Source organism: Lates calcarifer, linkage group LG13 (assembly GCF_001640805.2).
Source record: "Lates calcarifer isolate ASB-BC8 linkage group LG13, TLL_Latcal_v3, whole genome shotgun sequence".
Taxonomy (NCBI): domain Eukaryota; kingdom Metazoa; phylum Chordata; class Actinopteri; family Centropomidae; genus Lates; species Lates calcarifer.
Genome location: NC_066845.1, coordinates 20,123,525 through 20,147,331, shown reverse-complemented (window position 1 = coordinate 20,147,331; position 23,807 = coordinate 20,123,525). Strand labels below are relative to the sequence as shown.

The 23,807-nt window shown below is 39.3% G+C and overlaps 1 protein-coding gene across 1 annotated transcript in view; it reads left to right on the top strand.

Annotated features, from left to right (window-relative positions):
- Positions 1–14,635, top strand: part of tacr1a (tachykinin receptor 1a) — a 32,388-nt gene extending 17,753 nt beyond the window's left edge. Inside the window, exons 3-5 of the mRNA XM_018669678.2 lie at positions 6,517–6,667; positions 8,599–8,795; positions 11,814–14,635. Coding sequence (XP_018525194.1) covers positions 6,517–6,667; positions 8,599–8,795; positions 11,814–12,159 — 694 coding nt within the window. The 3' untranslated portion in view covers positions 12,160–14,635. The remainder of the gene's footprint in view (positions 1–6,516; positions 6,668–8,598; positions 8,796–11,813) is intronic.
- Positions 14,636–23,807: the final 9,172 nt, after the last annotated feature.

Here is a 23,807-nt window from a genome sequence, read left to right as displayed (position 1 = left end):
CATCCATCAGTGGGAGCTGAAGGTCTGCTGGGGCCCTCAAGGGAGAAAGCCTCTGTTGGGGAGTCAGTCTGCTTTTAAAGGATAATACTTCAGCAACAGTTGGACTGTAAATTGGTAAACTTTGAAAACTGCATGCATAGAACTGGTGGTTTCCTGATGTGTAGCAGAGCCAGTGGATTCTTTTTCAAAGTCTGGGCCAAAGACAATATGGGATATTGGGAGACTTCAACTGGGGTCACCAATAAACAGTGGTGGAATTTGAAGTTTATTTACTCAAGTACTGTACTTAAGTTCATATTTAATGTACTTGTACTTTACTCAAGCATGGTCATTTCATGCCACTTCATACCTCTACTCCACTACAATACAGAGAAAAATATTGTGCACTTCTATATTCATTTTACAGATATAACTACAAGTTACTTCACCAAGATTTTTCATACAAAACATATAAGAATATAATCCATTATTATAGGTTAAAATAACCAGCAGCACAGGAAGTAGTTAAAAATCTTCAACACTTAAACTCAACACTTTTATGGAGATTTATTGGGAAGATCTGTGTAATTTACTATGAATTACAGGGAAGCTATAGACAATGTTCTGAGACAGCTTGTGTTTACTGAGTTGTGTTGGGTTTATAAAGAATCATTGATTTATGGAGGAATTTTCATGAAGGAGCAAGTAAAATCTTAATGACTGACTGTAAGACTGGGTTACACTAATAATTCATTGGAACTGATTAAATCTGAATACTGTGTCCATTTTTCTTATAATTGGTTACCTAGAATGAATATTACTTACAGCATTATTAGACAAGTCTGATAAGTACATGGGGTCCTGGCTAAGGCCTACCACTGTTGGTCATCTCTGTTGGCTTGATATTATGTAAGAGAATAACCCCTCTCAGGCTTTAAGGAAATTACATTTTATTGTAACTCTAAAATGAGCATACATTACCAGTCTGAGACAGTCTGCACACTATGTTCAGTCTGTTTCTGCAGCAAGATTCTGTGCAGTGACTACAATATTGATAATTAAGAATACATTACTTGGTTTCTAGCTGATGGTGTCTGTTGACAAGCAGCAGCACTAAACATCCTGAGAATGTATGAGTCAAGAGACTCATTTTTTGTTCTTTGACAAACTGGTCAACAGTGAGCATTTGAGGCCCCACAGATGTCCTCAGTCTCAGAAATACAGACACTGACCTCCTTCAGATGTTTGTTTTCGCCTTTTGAAATACACACACAGCAACTGCCAACACCGGACGAAACTTTTTTACTTAACCAAACCAGATTATGAATCCACTGTGTGGTCTAGGAACAACAGTTTGAAATCCTGAGCTACATTTGTGTCAACTGTCAGAATTTCACATCTTTATCATATTTTCCAAGCTATAAAGTTAGAAAGAATAAGACAAAGTTTGTTGTCTGCTCTCCAGGAGTGGAGGTGGATGGAGGTGAGTGTTATGGCAGGTGAAGGCAGGAGCCTGAGGAAAACTAGAGGCTGGCAAAGCGAGGCTGAGTTGATGAGTATATACTGGAAACATAATGAATAAACTGAAACTGTACAATTTGTGGATTAATTATAATTTCTAGGAAATAGCATTGCATACATAGGTACTTTAACAAACTAAAGTTTTCGGCACACCTCAGAGGTAATTAGTTTCTTCAAAAGCTCATTTACATTTTTGTTGAAGCTCAGCTGTTACAGAAACTTGTCAATGTCTCTGACCTCTCATCAGTAACACACTTGAGCTGCTGGATTCTTTTTTATTGCACTATTGTTTTATTACTCTTAGCAAAAGCTGTTTTTTCTTTGATGCTGGATCTGTTACCAACCGTCATACCGCCTACAAAGCCACTTTAATCATGCAAATCAGTTGGATCAGTAAATCAATCCATCTACCCTCTCTGCATGATTTATACTTCTGCTTCATGATTCACTGTCTGGAGGAGTTAGAAGGAAGGAGCACTTCAGAAAGAGTCCATATGCCATTTTAGACGGACGTGGCATCTGGTGTCATGAGTGTGTCATTTTCAGCATTACTGTTATGTGTAGTGTCTTTGCTAAAAGGATACAGAGATGTTGGAGTGGGAGGCTGCGGACCTCTCTGTCTCTCAGAGGATTGGCCATGACAAACATCTTTACTCTCAGCCTGGTCCTGGCAAGGCACACTGACATGCCTGACTTTTTCAAGGAAAGAAACCTGGTTGACACTTTTACAAAAAAATTAAATAAATAAATAATAACAATAACAAAAAAAGGGAAAACATGTCAGCTGAGAAATAACACACACAGGCTTTAACAAGAGAGGAGTCTGAGAGGAATTGAAATACAGGGCCTGATGCATTTTCCTCTTTTTTTTTAACATATCTCAGGTTGGAAAATCATCATATTCTTTCAGCTTTTATAAGACTGAAATATATTAACCAGCCCCCCACCTCTCCTCCTTTAGGCTTTTTTTAGGCAATGTTGATGAATTATAAATGTTGACTACCTGTCCTCCTTTATACTAAGCCTGTTTCCACTCTATCTTTTTCCATGTAAGGGTATTAGTAGCTAATTTCACACCTCTCTGACAACAAATCCAATGAGGGATGCCAAAGACACAGCAAAAGATAAAATTAATCTGGGCCTTCCTCTTTTCTTGAATTCAGTAAATAAGAGATGTGATACACAGTATATCGTCTATGTCATTCAAATCGTGACATACACACTCAAACACACCCACAAAACACACACATAGACATAAGGATTTACCAGAGAGTTTTCCTCTAAGCTCATTACTCCTGTGGGCACTTGTGTGCATACAAATCACATTTCTGCTGCTAAGTGGATTGTGGCAGCTTCCGTTTTCTCTGAATTGATCTTCTCCAGCCTCATGGTAAATGCTCTCTGTGGCCTGCTGCTTTAGTTAACACTTAAGTAGTGTTTCATTAGACTGGTGTGGTAAAATGCTTGACTTCTTGATTTTATTAAAGACAAGATTAGGTTTTACTGCATTTCTCTTCCCCACTCTTGTGAAAAAAGCACAGGTGTCACGTGTAATAGTAACATTGGTTGTGTTACGTTTAGCTGTGCCAGTGAGCACAACCACAGACCTAATTACATAGTCATTTTAAAGGTTTGGATATGTGGTGGAAAAAAGACAAAACTAGTGTGCTTTTCTTGGAAAAAGAAATGGAAAGCTGAAAATAAATTGCAGATGATGGTGAGACAGATCTAGGCTGCAGCTGAAAAGTCTTTTTTGCCTCGATCCTTAGATTTTGTTTCAGAACCATGGACAGTGCTGTTTGTTACGTGTAGGTGTTGCACTGTGACAGCTCAGAGCAGAGGACATCGATAGACAGACAGACAGAAGACATCACTTACAGATGGGTGACAAATTAAAGGAAAAATCGGAATAAATAAGTGGCTCTGAATGGTTTGATGAGTATGAAAATGATGCGGATCATATGCTGTGGTCACCAGATTTCAACCCAGTTGAAAACCAATCGGTGATCTCAGACTGATGTATTAGACAGCATTCTCCACCTCCATCATCAAAACACCAACTAAGGGAATATCTTTTAGAATTCCAATGTATAGTATATAATCAATACCAAGGTGCAGTGAAGCTGCTGTCAAATTTCAAAACTTCAGGTCTGGGCCAGAATTTAAGACCTGAGCTGCACTCCCTTATTTCTCTGTTCTTCAAAGTTTTGTAGAGTCAAAGAAAAATATTCAAAAAAAGGCTGCTGGAGAGAAGCAAAGTCCGTTGCAAAAATTGTTGATTGAAATATCAAAATTTGTAACATTCAATAAACCGAGCAACCCTGGGGTGAGTCAAGCGCAGACTGACTTGGGTCGGCCTGGGTGCTAGGTTTTTGTAGAGAGGAGAATCTACTATTGGACATCTTTGGTGTATCAATCTAAGCCTGTTTGTACGTAATATTGTCTGAGAATGACGGCCTGTTTGTACATGTGTAAGGCTGAATAACTCCATTTGACATTTTTTCCCAGGAAAGTTCACAGCAGTAGGGAGAGAGTGCAAATCACAGTAATTTCAACTATTTCTAGTGAATATCATATAGGATCATACTAAAAATACCATTACAAACTATATACTTCATAGTAATCAACATAAATGTTTTTTTAAAACACATATTAATCAATGAGATGATTTTAAGACACTACACTGCTTTGGCAGCTTGTGGTGGCTCAACACATCACTAAGGCACTTTATATTGGTTTTTCCTTTCATTTGTCACCTATCTGTAGACTGTTTTTTTTTAGCCTGTTTGCCTTCCATGGTTGTAAATAGAACTTTCTGCCCTAATTCCACCCCTCAGTGAAGGGAGACGAGAGGGAAATGAAGGGACAGTCGAGGAGAGAGGGAGTGGGAAAGCCATAAACAGCAGTTTCTTCATGCCTCCCTCTGTTGATTTTGAGTGATTATTGTGAATGCTCTGATTATTAAATGTAAATAATGCTTTGTTTATGATAATAGTTTAGTTTTATGCCCTATGTGCTCCAGGCACTGCTGATTTTTTGATGTGCTCTGTGACTTTGTCTTTCCCTTGACTCAGCAGAACAGCACCCGCTCTGGTCCTGTGGACCTCCTGATTTACAAATTTAGCACTGATTATACTCAACAAGAGAAAAGAGTGGGAAATGCTACTTTCCCACAGAGAGGGCTTAAGATGCTTAATTTTCTTCTGAAAATTAGATCCATGGTTTAATTTCATGACACCATGTTTATTGAAACCCCTGTAAGTAGTACAGACCAGACTATAGATGGTAATTGTAAAATGCTGTAGACAGACTTCCCATAAGACCTTCTTACATGACTGATATTTTAGCTTTGACTTTCACTGCAGTTAGGGATTAATTATGAAAGTGTACCACTTAGACCTACAAAGCAGACAAGTGTCTGTATCTCTTAAGTTTTAACTGGATATGAGATCCCTTGGGGCTAAAGACTAAATGTGTTGGAGCTCTGTTATCAGCCATCCACGCAATGTCCTCCCCTAATTTTGTAACACACCTTCTTTGCTGTGTGTACGTGTGTGTGTCCCAGTGTGTGGTCGTTTTTACTCTGATGACAGCTCCTGTGCTTCTGGGTATTCAGTGGAATTAACATAATTGTAGTTAATTGCCAAGGAAATGGCCTTTGAGCCTCATCCGCAGCCTTCGCAGAGGGGAAAACAGATTGTCCCTCTGTGGATGCTGGAGTCAGGGGGTCATGTTTGTGCTGAGCGCACAAACATACACACTCACGCTACACAGCTCAGAGTGATATAACACAATTTTCCACATTTTAATGGACATTAATGCACACACACACACATTCACACAGAATATACACAGACCACAACACATATGTGTTCTGGCATATTATGGCACACACACTTTACAGGGAGTTAATAAGATCAAACACTGTGTCTGTGATAGATTAGCAAACCATTAGCTGGATACTGAAACTGTCATATTGAATTATTTCACAAAAGGTTTAAATTGACTGGACAGGTATTGAAGCAAAGGTCTTACTTCTGGCCCTCACATTTTAAATTGTGTTAAAAACAAGACTGTTTCTCTGCAAAAACACACTGATGACAATTAAGTCTGCCCTCAACTCAAATGAGTAACTTTTTATTTTACTACTTGCTGCGTCAGTGCTTCAGGGTTTGGGGAGTTGGCAGACTGGGAAATAGATTCACAGGCCTTTTATTAACCAGGAAATGCTCACTGAATTGCCCTTAAAATAAACACTGTGTATTGCTGGGCACTGCATAAAGGACAGTACCTATAACCCTTAGATAAAGCTTCTGTAATCAGTATTTTTATTTTTTTAACAATGGATGAAAGAACTATATGTAATGTGAAAGCAGTTATTCAGAGAATTTTTACCCAATTCTTCATCTGAAACCATGCAAAACAGATTTATAGCCAGGTCTCAGCCATGTGCAGCATTGAGTGTCTTTGTGCTGGATTGCTTCAAACTTTTACCACTGTTTGGACAACTTCTTAAAAACATTCCTGTTGCTGTGCTTTCTCCCATCCAAATACAAAATAGGATTTCATGTTCTTTCATTCAACTCAAAATTGTAGTGTTTGTAGTGTGTGCTTCTGCTGCTACTCACCTACTACCACCTGCTACTAATTTTGCATCCCAAAAGGGTCCTATACCCATGCAGATGCATATATGTTATCAGTCTACCTGAAAATTGGTTACGTGTATACATGGCCAAGAAATCCATGCTTTCCAGGAAGAATCTACTGGGGAAATTAGATTCCTTGCTGATTGCTGATTGTAATTTTGTCATCTAAAGTCCCTGCACACATACACCAGTGTTTACTGATGTTTACTGATGCTACTTCTCAGGATAGTGTTGACATGTTTGACATTTCCCTCAGGAAATCGGTTTTGTTGAACCGGGTTAAATGGTTCCTATAGCTCAGCCCTTGTTTTTCCAACCATGGGAAATTTATATGATTTATATGTGATATGTGATGTGTGTCTTGTTGTAGATACTCTGTGTGTGTTGCCATCCTTATCTACTTCCTTCCTCTCCTGGTGATGGGTTGTGCTTATCTGGTGGTGGGACTGACCCTGTGGGCCAGTGAGATCCCTGGAGACTCCTCCGATCGCTACAAGGAGCAGCTGACCGCCAAACGCAAGGTAATGTGCACTTCAGAGGGCAGGCCGCAGCTTTAAGTCGCAGGTCAGATTACTCCGACTTTGTCACATGCACTTTTGCACACTGCTGCCCTGAACAGGACGCAGCTGCAATATTCATGTCTCTCTGCATTTTCTCTCTGATGATGAAATAATCATCAAAGCAGCATGAACCTGAATCCCAGCCCTCACTCCTTTTATCCTCTCTTCTTTGGTGATTTTCCAGCCCACCTGTCATCATTTCAGCCCACTGTGGTTTTTTCTTCTTCTGTTTTCACCATCAGCTCTCCTCCTCTACCTCCTCTACCTCTTTCTCAGTTTTTCTGTCATTTTTCATGGCGCATGCTTGTCAGGTGTGTTCACAGTTTCAGTGATGTAGCTCCTTAGACAATACTCTCCTGACGAAGACACTTGCAAAGACTTGACTTTCTAACACATAACATGAGAATCCTATGAAGCACAGACACACTTGCACTGATGAGATCAGACCCTACAGGTCAGTCTGTGAACATTTGCTGTGATAGCTTTTTTGTAGCATTGACTCCAGTAAATGTATTTCATTCTATTTGACTTTGCATTATATATAACTCCTTTACTTTATGTCTTTATGTCTTTATGTCTTGCTTTGATTAATTTGTTTGGTTATTAACCTATGTTTAACCACACTAAACATCACATGGTTCAATGGATGGGTTGGTCACTTCATCAGTTTGTCCACCACTTTGCTACTACTGGATAGATTGCAATGCAATTCTGTGCAGACATTCAAAGTCCACAGAGAATATATCCTAATGACTTCAGTGATGAGGTTATGGTTTGTGATTTGGTGATTCTTTCACTTTTGATTTGGCACCATCTTCAAGTCAAAACTTTCCAAAACTACTGACATCTGGTCTACTGCTCATCCTCTTTGTTTTTAGTGCTAATTTACAAATGTTAGTAAAATCCTAATATGCTGACGATAAGACAGTGAACATCATAAACACCTGTCAAACAAAAAGTATGTTAGCATCATATCTGTGAGCATGTAAGATTAAACCACAGTACATCCCAGTCTCACAGGTTGTGGTGCTTTACCTCTCTGCTTAAGTTTTCTAAAATGATTACACTTAAAAAGATAAATACAAAGTTATTTACATTTTCAGAGACTTGTACATGCGAAAGAACCTTTATGAAATTTCTAGTAAGTTACGGCGTACAGAAATCTTACAAACAACATCTCAGGACAAACAAGCTGCAAAAATATCAAAAGAGCCCAGCCATTTCTTCCTCATTTATTCACCTGTATTGATTACAAGAATTCCTTGATCGTGGTACCTGTGCAGGACACCTGTCCACCTCCTCCTCTAATGAGGCAGCCTCATGGATCTCCTGTCCATGTACATTATTTTCATTTCATTGTCAGTGATCACTGTCTGTTATTGACAACGCTAATGACATGTCTATGTGCATTAGATTTCCACTTAGACAAAAGGAAAGTTCAAAGCAGCTGAGCTTTTTCTAGATGGACAGATTTGTTGCCATTTGTTTGGCCGACAGAGGCTCGTTAAAGGAAAGAGAAGGTGAATGCTGTCCTCAGAGGGGACAATCAGTGCAGCATGTCTCATCATCAAAAGATTACCAAAACAAGCAAAAGACTGACTATAACTGCTGTAACACCGTGTGATTGATGGCTTTTCTGGACAGGTTCTGTATGTATCATACATTATTTATGGAGCACGTACACGTTATACTTTTAGGACAGGTTTGTTGTACTGAGACATCTGGCTTTTTACAAATAAACAATCTGTAACATCTTTTGTAATAGTAAAGAAATGCCTGTCATTCTCTGATCCTTTTGGTCTTATGCAGTCTCAACTGGCCAAATCCAGAATGAAGTGGGGAAGCAAAACAGTAAAAATGAAGACAAAATAATGCTGTCATGTGTCCAACAGGTGGTGAAGATGATGATTGTAGTGGTGTGTACATTTGCCATCTGCTGGCTGCCCTACCATGTTTACTTCCTGCTGCAGCAGTTCTTCCCTGACATGTTTGAGAAATGGTTCATCCAGCAGGTCTACCTGGGCATCATGTGGCTGGCAATGAGCTCTACCATGTACAACCCCATCATCTACTGCTGCCTCAATGACAGGTTAGTGAACAGGTCTTTATTTGAAAAATCAGTGTGTCAACACAGTAGGTCTTTCAGCCAAGATTTTCAGTTGTCCGTCTGATGTGCATGACTGAACAGGCACTTCTATTTCAATCAGTCCAGCTGTCTTCACAGTCCACCTGTCTCACGTTTCATAAACTCAACCCAGAGTGTATTTTTACACTCAGGTCTGTTTCCTTCTGTTTTACATGGCTTACTACAGTGATTGTTTGTTATACACCAAAACGCAGGTGACCTACATTCAATACCACACCTCCTGTGTAGACATGATGTTACATAAGACACTAAAATGAATGCTGTTTGCTGTTAAAATAAACTCTACAGTCACATGATGTCTTCTTGATGTCTTTATCAATTATGAATAATGCACATTTCACAATAACATAGTCACTCCATAATCACTATTGTGTTGTTACTAGTTTCATTTATTAACATAAATGCGATTCTTATCATCCTTTTTTTTCTTTTTTCATTTTTAAGTTATTGTCAGTGAAGTTCAACACTTTCTGCACCAGTGTCTCAGATTTAAAGCCTTCAAGTGACTCGAGGGGCATGATGTCTTTCTAACCATTTTTAACTGAGAAGAACACAGACACAGCCAGTTGTCAACCAGAGTTTGTTTCAGTTCAAGTTCATCAAAATTAAAACACATCACACAACTCTCCAGTACACTACAGGGTTGTCACATTTTACTCAAAATTTAAACTGCGATTCAAACATGGGAGAAAATGACTATTCGATCTTTAATGACCTGTTGGAATTCAAAATTCTCAGTGAATGAGCCCAAGAAGCTGTAACTTGTTCTCTAGCAGGGAGCTGTCTTAAAATGCACTGTCCATCTAACAAAATGATTAGGTATTAAGACTCCAACATTGAACTGCAGCTGTTGTTGGAGTCAGACCAGAATCTACTTATTTCATTTTTCTACTGTCTGTTATAAAAGCTGAAGGCTAATTGAAGCACCAAACCACCTGAGCTTGGCAACCAACTCCATCTTAGCGAAGCAGTAGAGGCACCACAAAGAACTGTAACAACATTAACTCAGTGTGGGCTGCGTTCAGTCATTCAAATGTGAACTCATACGTAATGCAGTTGGATTCTTAGGATAATACAATATTTCGAGGTTGAATCTCGATTTTCGAATTCAAAGAAAGAAACAATACTTTTTAAACCTATTATTTTTCAGAACATAGTATATTTGATTCTCCTCTATCTCTTCATACAGATGAATAAAACACACTCATTCTTAGACGCTTCTCTGATGATAGACAAAAGGCATAATAAAAGTGTGTATGAATTTACAGTTTTGTCCCTTTGTGCATTGTTTTGTTTCACTATTCTTAACCTCATGAATTGAATTATCTTGTCCTTAATTCACTACAGTTCCAATATGGACCCCTCATCTGTGATCCTGTTCTTATGTAGAGTTAAAAGAAAAGATTATTTTAAAAACAGTTTTATAATTTCTAATGTAATTTCCAATGTATTCTCTGACCTTAGACAAGACAAAGTGTGAGTAGGTCACTTTTTCCCTTGATGACAAAAGATGACAAATCTTCAAGGAGGGGAGAAGGATTTGTTTTTTCTTGTTGAGCAGCAGTCATATTGTCCTTCAGGGCTGGAGCCAATGACACACACAGACTGGTACACACATCACATAGCAAGATCCTGCTGCCTTAGTGACAGGCAGATGAAAACTCAGCAGCCACAGTAGAAAGCCTACTTATGCTTTCTTTGAGATCACTTTTCTGGAAAGAAACTCTACGCACCTCAAAGGCTTCCTCACATGGACTGAAGTTAGAATAAACTTATTTTATAAACAAATTTTAAAACACATCTCTGAAACTGGCCGAATCCAACTGTGAACACCAACGGTTTACTCTCAGACTGTGGCGTGATCAGCATTCAGCCTGTCAACAAAAATGTCAGTGAATTTAAAGATGGTTATGTGGCAAAATAAAGGCAGATGGTCAACTCTGTTTATTGTCTGTAATCAATCATTTCCTGTTGTCTCCCCATCGCAGCCACCTGTTAATTGTCTTTGTGCTGTCAGAGAAATGAGATTTCACACTTGGGTGTTTTCGCTTCTGAAATTCATTAAGTCCTAAAATATGTGGGTTGGACCGCAGTGAGCTGAGGTTTAGTCATCATTCTGTACAGGATATTGACTGGCTTTTGTCTCTATCAGTTCAGCCGATTTAAATTCAAATGTGTGACCGATGATGGCCCTCTCCTCTTATTTTCTATCAGTCTCTTCTCATCTCTCTCCTGCTCTCAGCGATTGACATTTTCCCATTTCCCTTTTCCTGTGTGTGTGTGTGTTTACTGAGGTGAGATGTTTCCTATCAGTTGCCAGCCCCTTGTGATTTCTACATTTCAGATGCAAAAAGCTGATTTCTCTCATCTCTTCTTTTTTGTCATTTTTATGCAACATTTAATTAACACCACCCAAACATCAAGAGCTGTTTAGATTGTCTGTGAATAAAGGTTATCAGGAAATACCCCATATAACATTTTGTGCAAATTAACATTAGAATGCTTCAGTTATACACAGGCCTTGGTCTTTGCCTGTTTTCACATCATATCTCTATCAGCTATTGTACATCCTTAATCAGAAGTCTCCCACACGGTTTCTGTGGCTCTATGTCAAGCTGTAGCATATAGTAAACAGTCCTGTCAGATTGGGAATATTTCCAGACTGGCTGCTTTGATGGTGTGAAGTGGGAAAAAAATGTTGTCAGCTGAAGCTGTAAATGTAGATTTCGTTTGGAAAGGATGGGATTTCATTTCATGACATATAATTTGCAAATATATATATATATATGTGTGTGTGTATGTGTGTGTGTGTGTGTGAGGGGGCTTCAAAAAGTTTGTGGAAAACGCAAAAATAAACATCATAATTTAAACCGTTTTTTTCAACTGTCCTCTTTCCACAAACTTCTTGAAGTCCCCTCGTATATATAAATGAGACTAATCTGTGCTTCTTTTCTTGCACAGGTTTCGTGCTGGTTTTAAACAAGCCTTCCGCTTTTGCCCCTGCATCCCTCAAGGCTCTTACGAAGGCCTGGAGCTCAAGTCCACTCGCTACCTTCAGACCCAGACCAGCGTTTACAAGGCCAGCCGGATGGAGACCACTGTGTCTACTGTTCTCCAGGCTAGTGATGACATGGAGCAGCCTAAGGTCAAGGCGATAGCAGGTCCTGGGCCTGGTGGGGCTGCAGTCGGGGCCAGGCCTCATAGCTCCTCCTTGGACCTGACCTCGAATGGGTCATCATCCCGAAGTGTCTCCAAAACAGTATCTGAGACGTCCAGTTTCTACTCCAGTAACAACCTACAGGAATAGACCTCAAACACAGGTGGCTTTTTTCCAGACAGCAGGGAGAGAGTGTGAGTTGACTGTTCATATTGCTTCTTTTGCCTGTGTTCATGCAAAAGTACAGCATGAATGTGTGAGTTTGTCTCAAAGTGACTGTGGCCGAGTAGTTGATGAATACATTTCCATTAGAACGTCATGTTGGGTAATTTGCAAGTGAGACTAAATCCCAGTTCACCGAGCACTGTCTTCACCCACAACGCCCTTGTATAAAGCACTCACGCTCCTCACAGTTAATGATCAACTCACATTAGGAAGGTTTGCTCTGTGCCAAAAAGTGATGATGAGCACGTCAACAACATGAGCACATTCCAGTTCAAAAGCTAAACTGAAGCAGACGCTAGCACCTCCAAGCTTCACAGCTTCTCCTTGTCACACCAGCCTTCTCTCAGTGCAGAGAGAAGGTTCACACATCCCCTATCACACAAGCTATGTGACTTCACACAGTCTATTTTAGAGAGGAGCCACAACATGAGATCAGCATGCTGTGAACACACCAGCCTCTCATTTTAACAGGGGTGTTCTCTTGAAGAGACAGAGCTTGGAGACCTTGGCTTTTCAGAAACTTCTCTGTAGAAAACCTGGTTTTCACAGGAATTCTCTCCCCAGAAGATACATGTTGAAAACACAGGCAGATGTGTGTTTTCAGTTGAAAGGGTCTCCCAGAAGAGGTATAAACCCTGAACTTTTTATGTATGAGTGTGTGCGTGCGTATGCATGTATGTGTGAGAGCTGCTCTGAATGCCAACTCTGTCTCCCCGAGCCAGAGTTCCTCAGCAATCCATTGTGCAAAATGAGTACCTGTCTGGCTGAAGGAGTGCTCTAAGGATACCCTGCAGACATTACTGAAAAGTTCTGGCAGTCGCCTAAAATGCCAACAGCATCTGGCTCAGCTTCCATCTGGCTAAACACTGACTTCAACAGCTGGGAGCGTCAGCTCTGAAACATAGAGGTGCTTCAAATACTGAAGAGGCAACAGCAGACCTCAAATGGGAATGAGAGTTTTACTAAAAGTTAAATTGCCTAATAGGAGACCTTAATCCCAGATTCAGTCCTCCATGAGACCACTAAACCCAAACAACACTGGTGGGTGGCTCTCAGACTGATCTGCAAAGGATGACAGATGAAGAAAAAACAGAAGAAATACAGTTTCTCACTAATAACCCTCCCATCTGCTACCTGACTATCTAACCAGCTCCACCTTTATCAGACTCATGACACAGGGTCGTGATCTGAATGCGAGGCAACACTTGAGGCAACAATGTAAAATATTTATATAACTTTCATTAGCTGCTCCTACCCTTCCACCTGGCAGTAACATGCACTCTGTGTCTTAATGCGATTCGGCTGGATTACATTTATACTTCACATTAATGTGTCTTCAGCACACACTGTATTCACATTTCATATGCTGTCGCTCCATCAAAATGTAACCCAGCCATGGCAGACGCATGTTAATATCAGGTTTAAAGGGCTTTGTCGATGTTTCAGCCTGGACTTTGCACAGGCAGCCTATTAGCTCTTTAATGTGCAGCGATGTGCCTTGCTGCTTAGCATAATGTCTGTAAAATTGGGGCAGAGAAGCAGCTCGCTGTGCTGGGGTCCAGGAAAAGGACAGTTAGATAACAGAGACTACAGAAGCCCACTGGGACAAACTATCTCCTACAGTGGTAAACACTTGCACATACACACAAGAACATATTACCACAGTTCTTAGTCAAACTGTCTTAGTACTGTGGCAAATAGTTTTAATAGTTTCAACAGACTTAATGTTATATCATGACAGATAGTCATTTGCAACATATTTGAAGCATAGTTAAAAATTCCATATAGAAAGTGGAGTTAATTAATGGAAGCCAGAATATTTTACTACAAATATCCTGCAGTGAGTTTAATAACTAAATCCACAAGATTTACATATTTGCTGTGTATAGAACAAACACAGGCTCATCTAAACAGTGAAGCTGTAATTTATCAGACACTGACACACATGCAAGAAAGAGAATAAAATCATCAATTTTAATAAGTCTTAGTGAAGTATTTAAGTCTAAAAATCCAAACAGGTTTTGACAATTCCATGTGTTTTGAATTGGAAATCAACTCAGTAGCCTCACATCATTATCAGATATGAATTGTGATAGATATTTGAGACTCACTCGTGGATGAAATCACATTTCTGGATGGATATTCTTTGCAGTGTGCATGCACAACACGTGAGCACACACAGAGAATGATCACCTGTTGATGCCCATCATTCTACTTCCACTCACACACATACATAAATACACACACACCACGTTCACCCTCCTGTCGCCTGGTCTATTCTCAGCACACAAAGCCTGTTGTTATAAATTCCACAGTCAGCTGACATGAAACTGAGGAGCAGATGTGAAGCAACATGACTTTATTGGAATTACAGCAACGATCAGTAATTACATCACTTTATTCACCATGATGCATGATGTAGGCCCTGCGTCAGTCAGCAGATTTGTTTGGAAGCAGCAGCTTGAGCACAGCAGGGACTTGGTTTCATTGAGACACCTAAGACAAACAGTGTAGTTGTGGCATCAGAACGTGATTCAATCTCAGTGGGCTATTTGCAAATGATATGAGAGGCAGCCAGAATCTTTCTGTCATACAGTATGCAGTACATTACATTATCTCTCTACACTCTGCTGGTATGGTAGTATTCCATTCAGTCAGACAATGTGACAGACATCTACATGCCTCTGCATGAGACAGAGTTTAGGGAAGAAGCTGTGTACCGTTTTTTAGAACTGGCTCTTTAGAAAGTTAACAATACATACATTTGCCAAGAGATGAGGCTTCATGTTTAAAACCAAAATAAACACGTGATAAGGCATTGATCTTACCTTTGTGTGGCTCATTGTCCACAAAAATGTTAACTTCTCTACCTCCTTTTTTCTTGAAATATTGTAAGTTGGTTCTCAAAATATGTTTTGGTGACTTTTTTCTGTCATGTTATTTTGACTGACTGTCTGGATGCACTGTTAAACAACAGACTGCCCTGCCATAGACTCTGGGATACTAAAGACTGCAAAAAGTGTATGTGCTCCAATCCAAATATCATAAATCACAAATTTGCCTGAGGGGGCTTCACAAACTGTGCACCCTCTGTCCTTAGGCCCTGCATTCACATAAAGATAATCATAAAAATGCGATACGCCATGTGCACAGAACATAGAAACATAGAAAATTTACAGGATGACAAAATTACAGATAGTGAAGATATATGAAGGATAAAAGAGTGCTTCATTTCTCATCTGTACTTTGAGGAACAGGACTGGTCTTGATGGAAATGTGAGGACATAACAATTTTATTATATACATTCAAAATTCATTAGGACATTCAAATATTCAAAATCCAGTTTATTTGAAAGTGTCAAAAAGAACTCATAGTTTCTCTTGGCAACAGCAGTGACACACCATCACTCAGCCTTTTAGCAATGATTTCTTTCGTTTTTGTTTCAGCCTAAAATTCTATTTTATAGCTAAATGATCGGCTGGAATGGTTATGTAAGAGAATTGTATCATTATATTTCAACCACAGTGGCCCAGAGAGAGAGAGAGAGAGAGATGGGCGAGAGTGAGAGCACTGCGGTTGATGTTATTAGGACATGCTTATCTGTTTACACTGCAAACAAGACCAGCACCCATGTTGCCTTCTACCCTGATAGGATGATTTCGAGTCAGTCAGGATAGGGAAATATTCTGTGTCTGCACGTAATACTGCAAGTAAATTAGCTTGTAGAATAAATATACAAGAGAGTGAATGAGTTTGTTAGTGGTTGTGTAGAGCAAAACATTTACCTGATACATGTCTGTGGTCATAGGCACTGGCTATGCTTACTGTTGGGGTCTGTATGTAGTATTGAGTGACTACTGATGATCTACGACAGTGTTTCCTAACCTTATTTATTTGTAAACTCTCTATACAAAATAATGTTCTTGTGTGTCCCCCCTCATTACATGACACGTGTCTAGATATTATGAGAATGATTCCTCTGCATACATTTTGTAGACCTGAAGAGGTAAAACTATATCTTATTAAAAGAAAAATGCACAGATTAAGGAAGACAATACAAGTCTTAGAAGAAAACAAGAAAATACACACAGAAATAGCCTTCACCAGAGAAGAGCCCAAGAATAGGCGTTTGGTTTAGGCTTGTATTAGGCATTCAGGGTTATAACTGATGGATGGGCCTCACAAGGTTAGTAATACAAACCTTTGTGTGTACTTTATGTGTCAAGTAAATATTTGCATTTAACCTCCAGGCAGAAAATGTGATTCAACCAAGTGGAATGAATCTTAATGTTATTAAGTAAGAAATCATATTGAATTTGAATCCCAAACAAGCTTCAACAAATTAAATTTTAGGAACAAATGACAGGCCTAATATGATATGATAACCAAAATATCCATTAGAATGTAAAATTAGCTGTCTGAGCCAAAGAGAGGAATGTTGGAGGAGAGTGAGCACTATCAACGTACACTCCAAAAACTCATCATCTCCTCTTCTTATTATTTATTTATTTGTAATTTGACTCTGATACACTAATCATAACCCGCAAGCCAGAAATAGTCTGGACACACCGAATGCCGAGTATGTTCCCGCATCCGCCCATCACTTGGACAGGTCAAGTGGAGCGGGTGAACAAGAGGCTGGGGCTTTAATGAATGTGTAATCAACTTTGTTGAGGAGTGCTCCTTAAATGAACGTACAGCAGGCTCTCACTCTCTCTGCCTCTCTAACACACACACAGATGCACTCACATAGCCGTCACTGATGAGAGCTGTAGTGATGGAGACAAAAGATGCCAGCTTGTTGCTGAGAAGAGGCGCCAGGCAGGCTACACAGCAGGGTGAATAGCCTCATCAGCACCATCTCTTCCTGTGTTTTTATCCATCCCTCGCACTCCAATCATGCTAATTACAGCAAAGAAGTGGAGAGGGCAACCATCCAAACACATGCACAAGCAACTCACACTCAAGCGCACACACATATGTGCTTGCAGGTCTCATCATTAAACAGGGTGAAAGTATAAAGCTTGCCACAATAGTGACATGGATGCATGCTCAAGTGTGTGTCTGTGTGAAAGTGGGTTAGTAGTTTTGAGAGTGCCACACAAACAACATAGCTAGTCATTCGGTGTCTTTACATTCACTAATGCGTCACTCACAGTGAACTTCATTGAGAAAAATACACATTATTCACATTACTGCCTACACATATAGAAGATGCTTCATCCAGAGTAAATGTAAGGAGATGTTTTCTCATTTGCAAGGGTCAAAGCCACACCCTGCAAATATAAAGTCTAACTTAACTGCAGTGAAGAACAGCCTCTGCAATAGATGATCACTGTAAAAATGTGCATTAGTGCAGTCAGACTAAGTATTGTTGCTTTGTGAAAATATTACTGTACTGTGTGATTTTTCTCATCTTGTACAAATGCCGACCTTTCCACTGGTCTCCTTTGTGAACCTAATTCTGAATGTGACATTTTGAGCTGAAAAGAGAGCTCACCTTGAACTGTGATATAGAAATATCTGTATCTGTGTTGTGCTGTAAAATTAATCAATCCATGGAAAGATGTACAGTATAATATCACAGCATGTGGGACTTTGGACTGTGTGTCCCTGGAGAAAAAGTGATTGGAGGAAAGATGCCAACTCTGTGCCATGAAGAGACATCCTCTTACAGTACTAGTGCCTGTTACAATACAAATGGTCATATACCTCTCTGTTGCCCTGCCGTGGGCTGTGTCTGAAACTAAGTACCACTGCTTTTCCTGTACCTGCCACAGGGTGAGCCTCTAGTTATTAGTTTTTGTCCTAATTTAATCAGAAGATTGACAATCAGTGTTTCCATATGTGTTGAAGTAGAAAATCTAGTTTTGGCTCTGTAGTGCTGAGCATTCAATTGGAAAATAAAGGATGGGGCTGGCAATGTTCTATATTTTTTCTTATTATCAACAAGTCCCTATAACCAGACTGAATTGCCTTTTTTTTACAGCCTGACATTTTGTCATTTTGTAACTTGATTTCTTGCCTGGAGAGCAGTCATTTTCCTTTGTTTAGGGCTGACCAATCAGTAGAGAGTGATGTATTTGTGCCATTGATGTTTTCAGTCAACACAGTAGTTTTGGTAGTGATTGCTAGGTGCAGCTAAACTATGTGGGAAGATGATGTTCCTATTCTTAATCCCACCTGCTAATTATGATTGGTTAATTGTCTCTTCAGCAGAAACAACCACTGGTGGGCGCAGACTTTCATATTTCAGAGGTCTGGAAGCAGGGTAATTGAATCTCATGAAAACCAAACCACAGCCTGACATACATAGTTTATTCTTCTGTGCCACTGGTTGTCCAAAAACACATTGGCCACACCGTTTAACTGAGTGTCATGTTCAATCATTACAATGAACACACACTGTAGTTGATTTGACTCATTCTCACAGATACCATCTTGCCAAGAACAGCTACAGTAGAAAGAAATGGGGCTGACTGACTGCCTCAGACAGGTTAGGGAGGTCAGAACAAATTGTGTGAAGGATTAATGCATTGTTGATTTTCAGGATTTGTTGACAATAAAAATAATATATACCACAGCCTTATCCTTCAAAGTGCTGACTCTTGGCTTTAATTTGAGGGTGATTACTGCACATTCACATCCAGTCAACACTGTAGAACTTGTAGTTCCTTGAATGCATATCCCCCAAGGGTATAGAGCTACAATTCCTACTGTTCCCCCAAGATCTTTTTAAATCCCTCAACTGCCCTTAAAGCTGAAAGTCAGCACTTTAACTTCACAGTCAGTATTTCATTTGGTCCATTGTGCTGGGATATAGAGCTAACTGATACTGTGCAGTATGTGAAAAAATACAATTCTGATCATATATGTGATTAAACATATATACTGTATGGATGGATAAAATATCTGACACAGACTCATTAGTCATAGCCATATATTCCAGTCTGAGCTCTAAATAGTATTGGTGTTGTGCTTGCTTTTATCATGCTTCGCCATTCCTGGAAAAGAATTTGGCATTTTAAATATATGTCTCTCCAAAAGTCCAATTATGTTTTTGCCATTTGAAAAGAAAAAAAAACTGGTAATCTTGTGTATTTTTTTCAGTGTGAGTACTGCTCTGACTGTGACTGTGTATCTGTTTTGGCCTCCATTGTTCTTGCCATCTGTGGAGTCACATTTACTGTACAGTGGGTGTTTTTATCCGTGCTCTTTGCCAAAATTGGAGTATCAGTTTTAATGTCTTCTATTAAAGAAAAATTACATTATCAATTTACAAGTCACCACATTGGGTTAATGTTCATTTCAAGCAACAAAAAGTGTGCAAGCATGTGTATGGATGTTCTTTTTTTTCTTGTTCAGATCAAACAACAGCTGAGACAAAGGGATGGAAACAAACATATGGTACAAGAGGAAGTGCTGTACAGCTTGAGTAATGTTCAGAGAGGGTATACACCAAAAAACAATTTACCTTGTAGATGTGTCTGCCACAGCTCACTCTCTCTCTTTGTGAATCCTGACCTGCAGTATGAGTGCACAGAGATGAGAGTGAGGAGGGTGAGGAAGAAGCACGAAGGACAGGAGGGTGAGTGTGTGTGTGTGGTTAAATAGGTGAAAAACAACAGAGGCTGAGTGTGTTGCTGGTGTCAGATAAAAACATGTCGTGTTCTGGACTGGACCTTCATCTAGAGCACACTGCATGCATAATAAACCACAGCTGAGCTGCCTTTAAGGGTCTGTTTTAATACACAGAGCTGAGGTCATGTATATGTGACTGCAAGATTCGATTTGAACTTGAATTTTATCTTGTTCTTTATATAATGAAATAGAAAAGCAGTTACATGAAAGTAATTAATGAACCAGTCAATGTTTTCAGATGACTTGTTTTATGACTGTCAGTTCATTTATGCATTCATTCATTCTTTGCCTGCCTTTTAATATTACTAACTCTGCTGTCATTTCTCCTTTTGCTTTAATCTGCCTGCTTGTAACCATTTACTGCCCACGCCTCGACTATGCCTTCCCTTGCTTACTTCAGCCTGCTGAGCCATAATAAGGTTGAACTATTTTGAACTTTTAAAATGTCTCCAGTTATGCTATGAATCTTCCTAAACCTGAGTCATGGCAGTACATTCTGCCCAGTATGGACTCAGCCCCCCCCAGACAGGACAGGGCAGGACAGGACAGGGCATTTTGGAGGACAAAGCTGAACTCATTAAAGAGCAGAGCCTATCTAGCAGGCAGGACTTGAGACGCTTAGCCTTTCAGTTCTTTGACCCATTCAGACGATCAACGGCAACTCCACCCTGCCACCCAGAGCTAGTTTGGTTACTAGCAGATCATGATTCTCAATATCGTTTCTTCTCTCGGCTGAAGAGAGTTTGCAGGAGAAGGTGCAGGGGTGTGGGAGTTTCTGGTCCTAAGCTGAGTGTTTAGTACTAGCAGACTTACCATTTAATTTGGAGCAACATCGTCGGCTCCAAGTTAAATGGTAAGTCTGCTAGTACTGTGGTTGGTCCGGCCTCTTCCTCAGGGCCTTAGAGTAAAAGCCGGAACCCTCAACTCTCCTAATTTATCCTTCCTGACCACGTTCACACAGTGATGATGCTCCTTGACTCTGGGGCAGACACTGATGGGACACACACACTCACACACTCTGTAGGTGTGTGTATAGGCTCTGCTATTTAATCAGTTCAGCTTTGTCCTCCGAAATGCCCTGTCCTGTCCTGTCCTGTCTGTTCCCAGCACAAGGTTTCTCATCAAGCCCCGGCTGGGTTTATGCAGCTGCTTCCCATCACTCATTGGTCCTGGTCTCACATCTCTCTGCACTTTATCATGGGTTTGCCATCATCTGACAATAAAAGAGTCATCCTTAAAGTCATTGACTAATTTTCCAAGCTTGCACATTTTCCTGCCTCTGCTGACATTGTCATTCACTAAATAAACAATTAAACTTATGTGACTTATAATGCTACATTATTCTAACTATAGTGGACTTTTTATAAAACTAATACCAACTTTATGTTCACTAAGATTGATTAAACATCTCAAGCACATTGAGTCTAGTTGATTTTGAAATAAATGAACACCACTGGCTGTCTGGAAAGATAGAAAATCATCCAAATATTTAAAAAAAGAAGAAGAAAAAAAAAGCAGATGTGATTTGCAGTAAATTAGCTAAAACATGCAAGACCATTGGTATGGACATTTAAGGTGCTGGTTCTTTTTGTATTTGTGTTTGATATAATTAAATTTGATCACTTTTTCCCCATGAAATGATTCAGTTCTGCCTATAATAGTGTTATTGTTAGGACTGAAACAGAACTCAGGCCACCTTGGGACAGCAAGATTCAAGATTCAAGAAGCTTTATCTCGAGAGAAATTGCTGTGCATCAGTTGCAATACAGAGGTGGAAAAGCAATACAGTGTGAAAAGAGAGTAGGAATAAATCTATTATAAAGAATATATAGGAATAAAGTTAATAAAATAAAGGCTAACATAAAATAAATAAACAAGTAGCTAAATGCAACAAAATGCCACAAAGATTACAGTAACGTAGGTATATACAATATACAACAATAGGAACTGTAATTTAGTAGCATAGTTGGAATAAGAAACGTCACACTGAAAGTCAGCAGCTCATTAGGGCATGGTGAGGGACATTTTATTGCAGGTTCTAAGGAGTGGAATAATTGTCTGACACATGATACAGAAATAACCTCTCCTGACCAGTGGCTGTGGTCAGGGAGGTAGTCCAATCATATGAGAGACAGACCACAGCCAATGTATGATTATTAATAAAAAGGTCATAATAATCACATCTGCTGTCAGCCTTTGGGAAGCTTAGCCCTGCTCTGCATCTGGTTACTGTCATTTTCCAATCCAGCAGAGAGCGATTCAGCCAGCAAACGTCTAAAGTCTGTGATAGGAATATCATAACCTCCAGGTAGCACCATCTGTGCTTCTTTTCATGTATCCCCACCTTTTATCCTTATATCCTTATCCTTACTCTAGATTAAACACTTTGCTCACAAGGTGAACATTGAAAGAATAAGCACAAAACCCACAGAGTAATTGTTTTAGATCAAGGTTTGTGGTAAATCTCACTATTATTGATGATTTTTAGAAAGATTTTCCATAAAGATTCTTCTGATCAGATCAATAATGTAGCTAACTAGTACCTAATAGGTAATATTATTAAGCTCATAAGTACCATTAGATTCAAACAGATGACTTTAAATATTCTTTTATTACATTATTGAGCATATTAATTAAGTTTTGCACAATAGAGAAAGAAAATTTATTTAGATTCAAAATACTCTCTCAAGTCTAATTTGCATTGGTAAGTATAGGCAGAATTGTAATGTATGTAAACCACCATCATTTGTGGCAAAGTACTTTCAGTCAGCCAACTCATATGTAACAGATTATTTTGTGAATCTTTAGCATCTTTCCCCAAAAGAAAACACCAAGCTCAGCAGCACAGCAAGGAATAACAATAATAACTTACCCACTTCCTTTCAAACATACTGACATCAAGAGTATTTCACAGATTTAGCATTACACTCCTGAAACTTTGTCTGACTGAAGGTGGATTTTTTATTTAATGATCACGATTGAAGCTGCAGAATCAGAGATATTGTCTTTTTTATTCCACAAAGTCCATTTCATTTTAACTCAATTCAATTTACTCGACTCTACAGATTCAGGTGTGTTATGATAGTAGTGACTGATATAGTTCTGAGCCTCTAGCTTCCTGCAGAGATGAGGAGCAGCTACAGAGATCTGGTAAGCTCAATTTTTTGTAACTCCACCTTTTAAACTAGTAGCCTGATGTCACTTTAGACACTTTTTTTCACATAGGCAGTAGTACTTCCAAACATCTGTAAATAGATGTGTTAAACCAGAGGAGTTCTCTGATTTTACAGGAGGAGGCCTTACATTGTCTCACACACCTGCTGACTCTTGCTCAGTCTCTCATGCAAACACATACACACAACCAGAAGCAGATACTCACATTATATTAAAGTTGCATCACATAGCTGACTAAAATCTGTGACCATTGTACCATAGGACATGTGTTTTTGTCTGATGAAATACACCAGCCTTTTCTGAAATCACAAAATCAGGCTGACTTTGAAAACAACATAATAGCTAACTTTTTTAATTTATTCAAGGAATGCCATTTCTGTAATTGAAGTCAGTTCAGTCATTAACGTAGACATTAATCAGCATTTAGACAGTAATTAGATGTCTGTCTGGTTATCAGCCAAGGCTGTGTAACAAATGCACTGTGGGACAATTAAAGCAGTCAAGAGGTAAAATAGTGAGAAGAGCAGCAAAATGAGATGATGGCACTCGAGTGACAGGGGGTCCAAACTATTAATGAAAACATAAAACTCTACAAGAGAAGCAGAGGAGAAGAGCCAGGAGACGATTGAAGCAAGAGAAAGGAAGGCGAAGGAAGTTGGTCGAAGGGGACATGAGGAAGAAATACTATGGGAAACTTGAGAGAAAAGATTTACATAAGAGATAGGATGAGAGCTCTTAGAGTAAGTGAGCAAGCAAG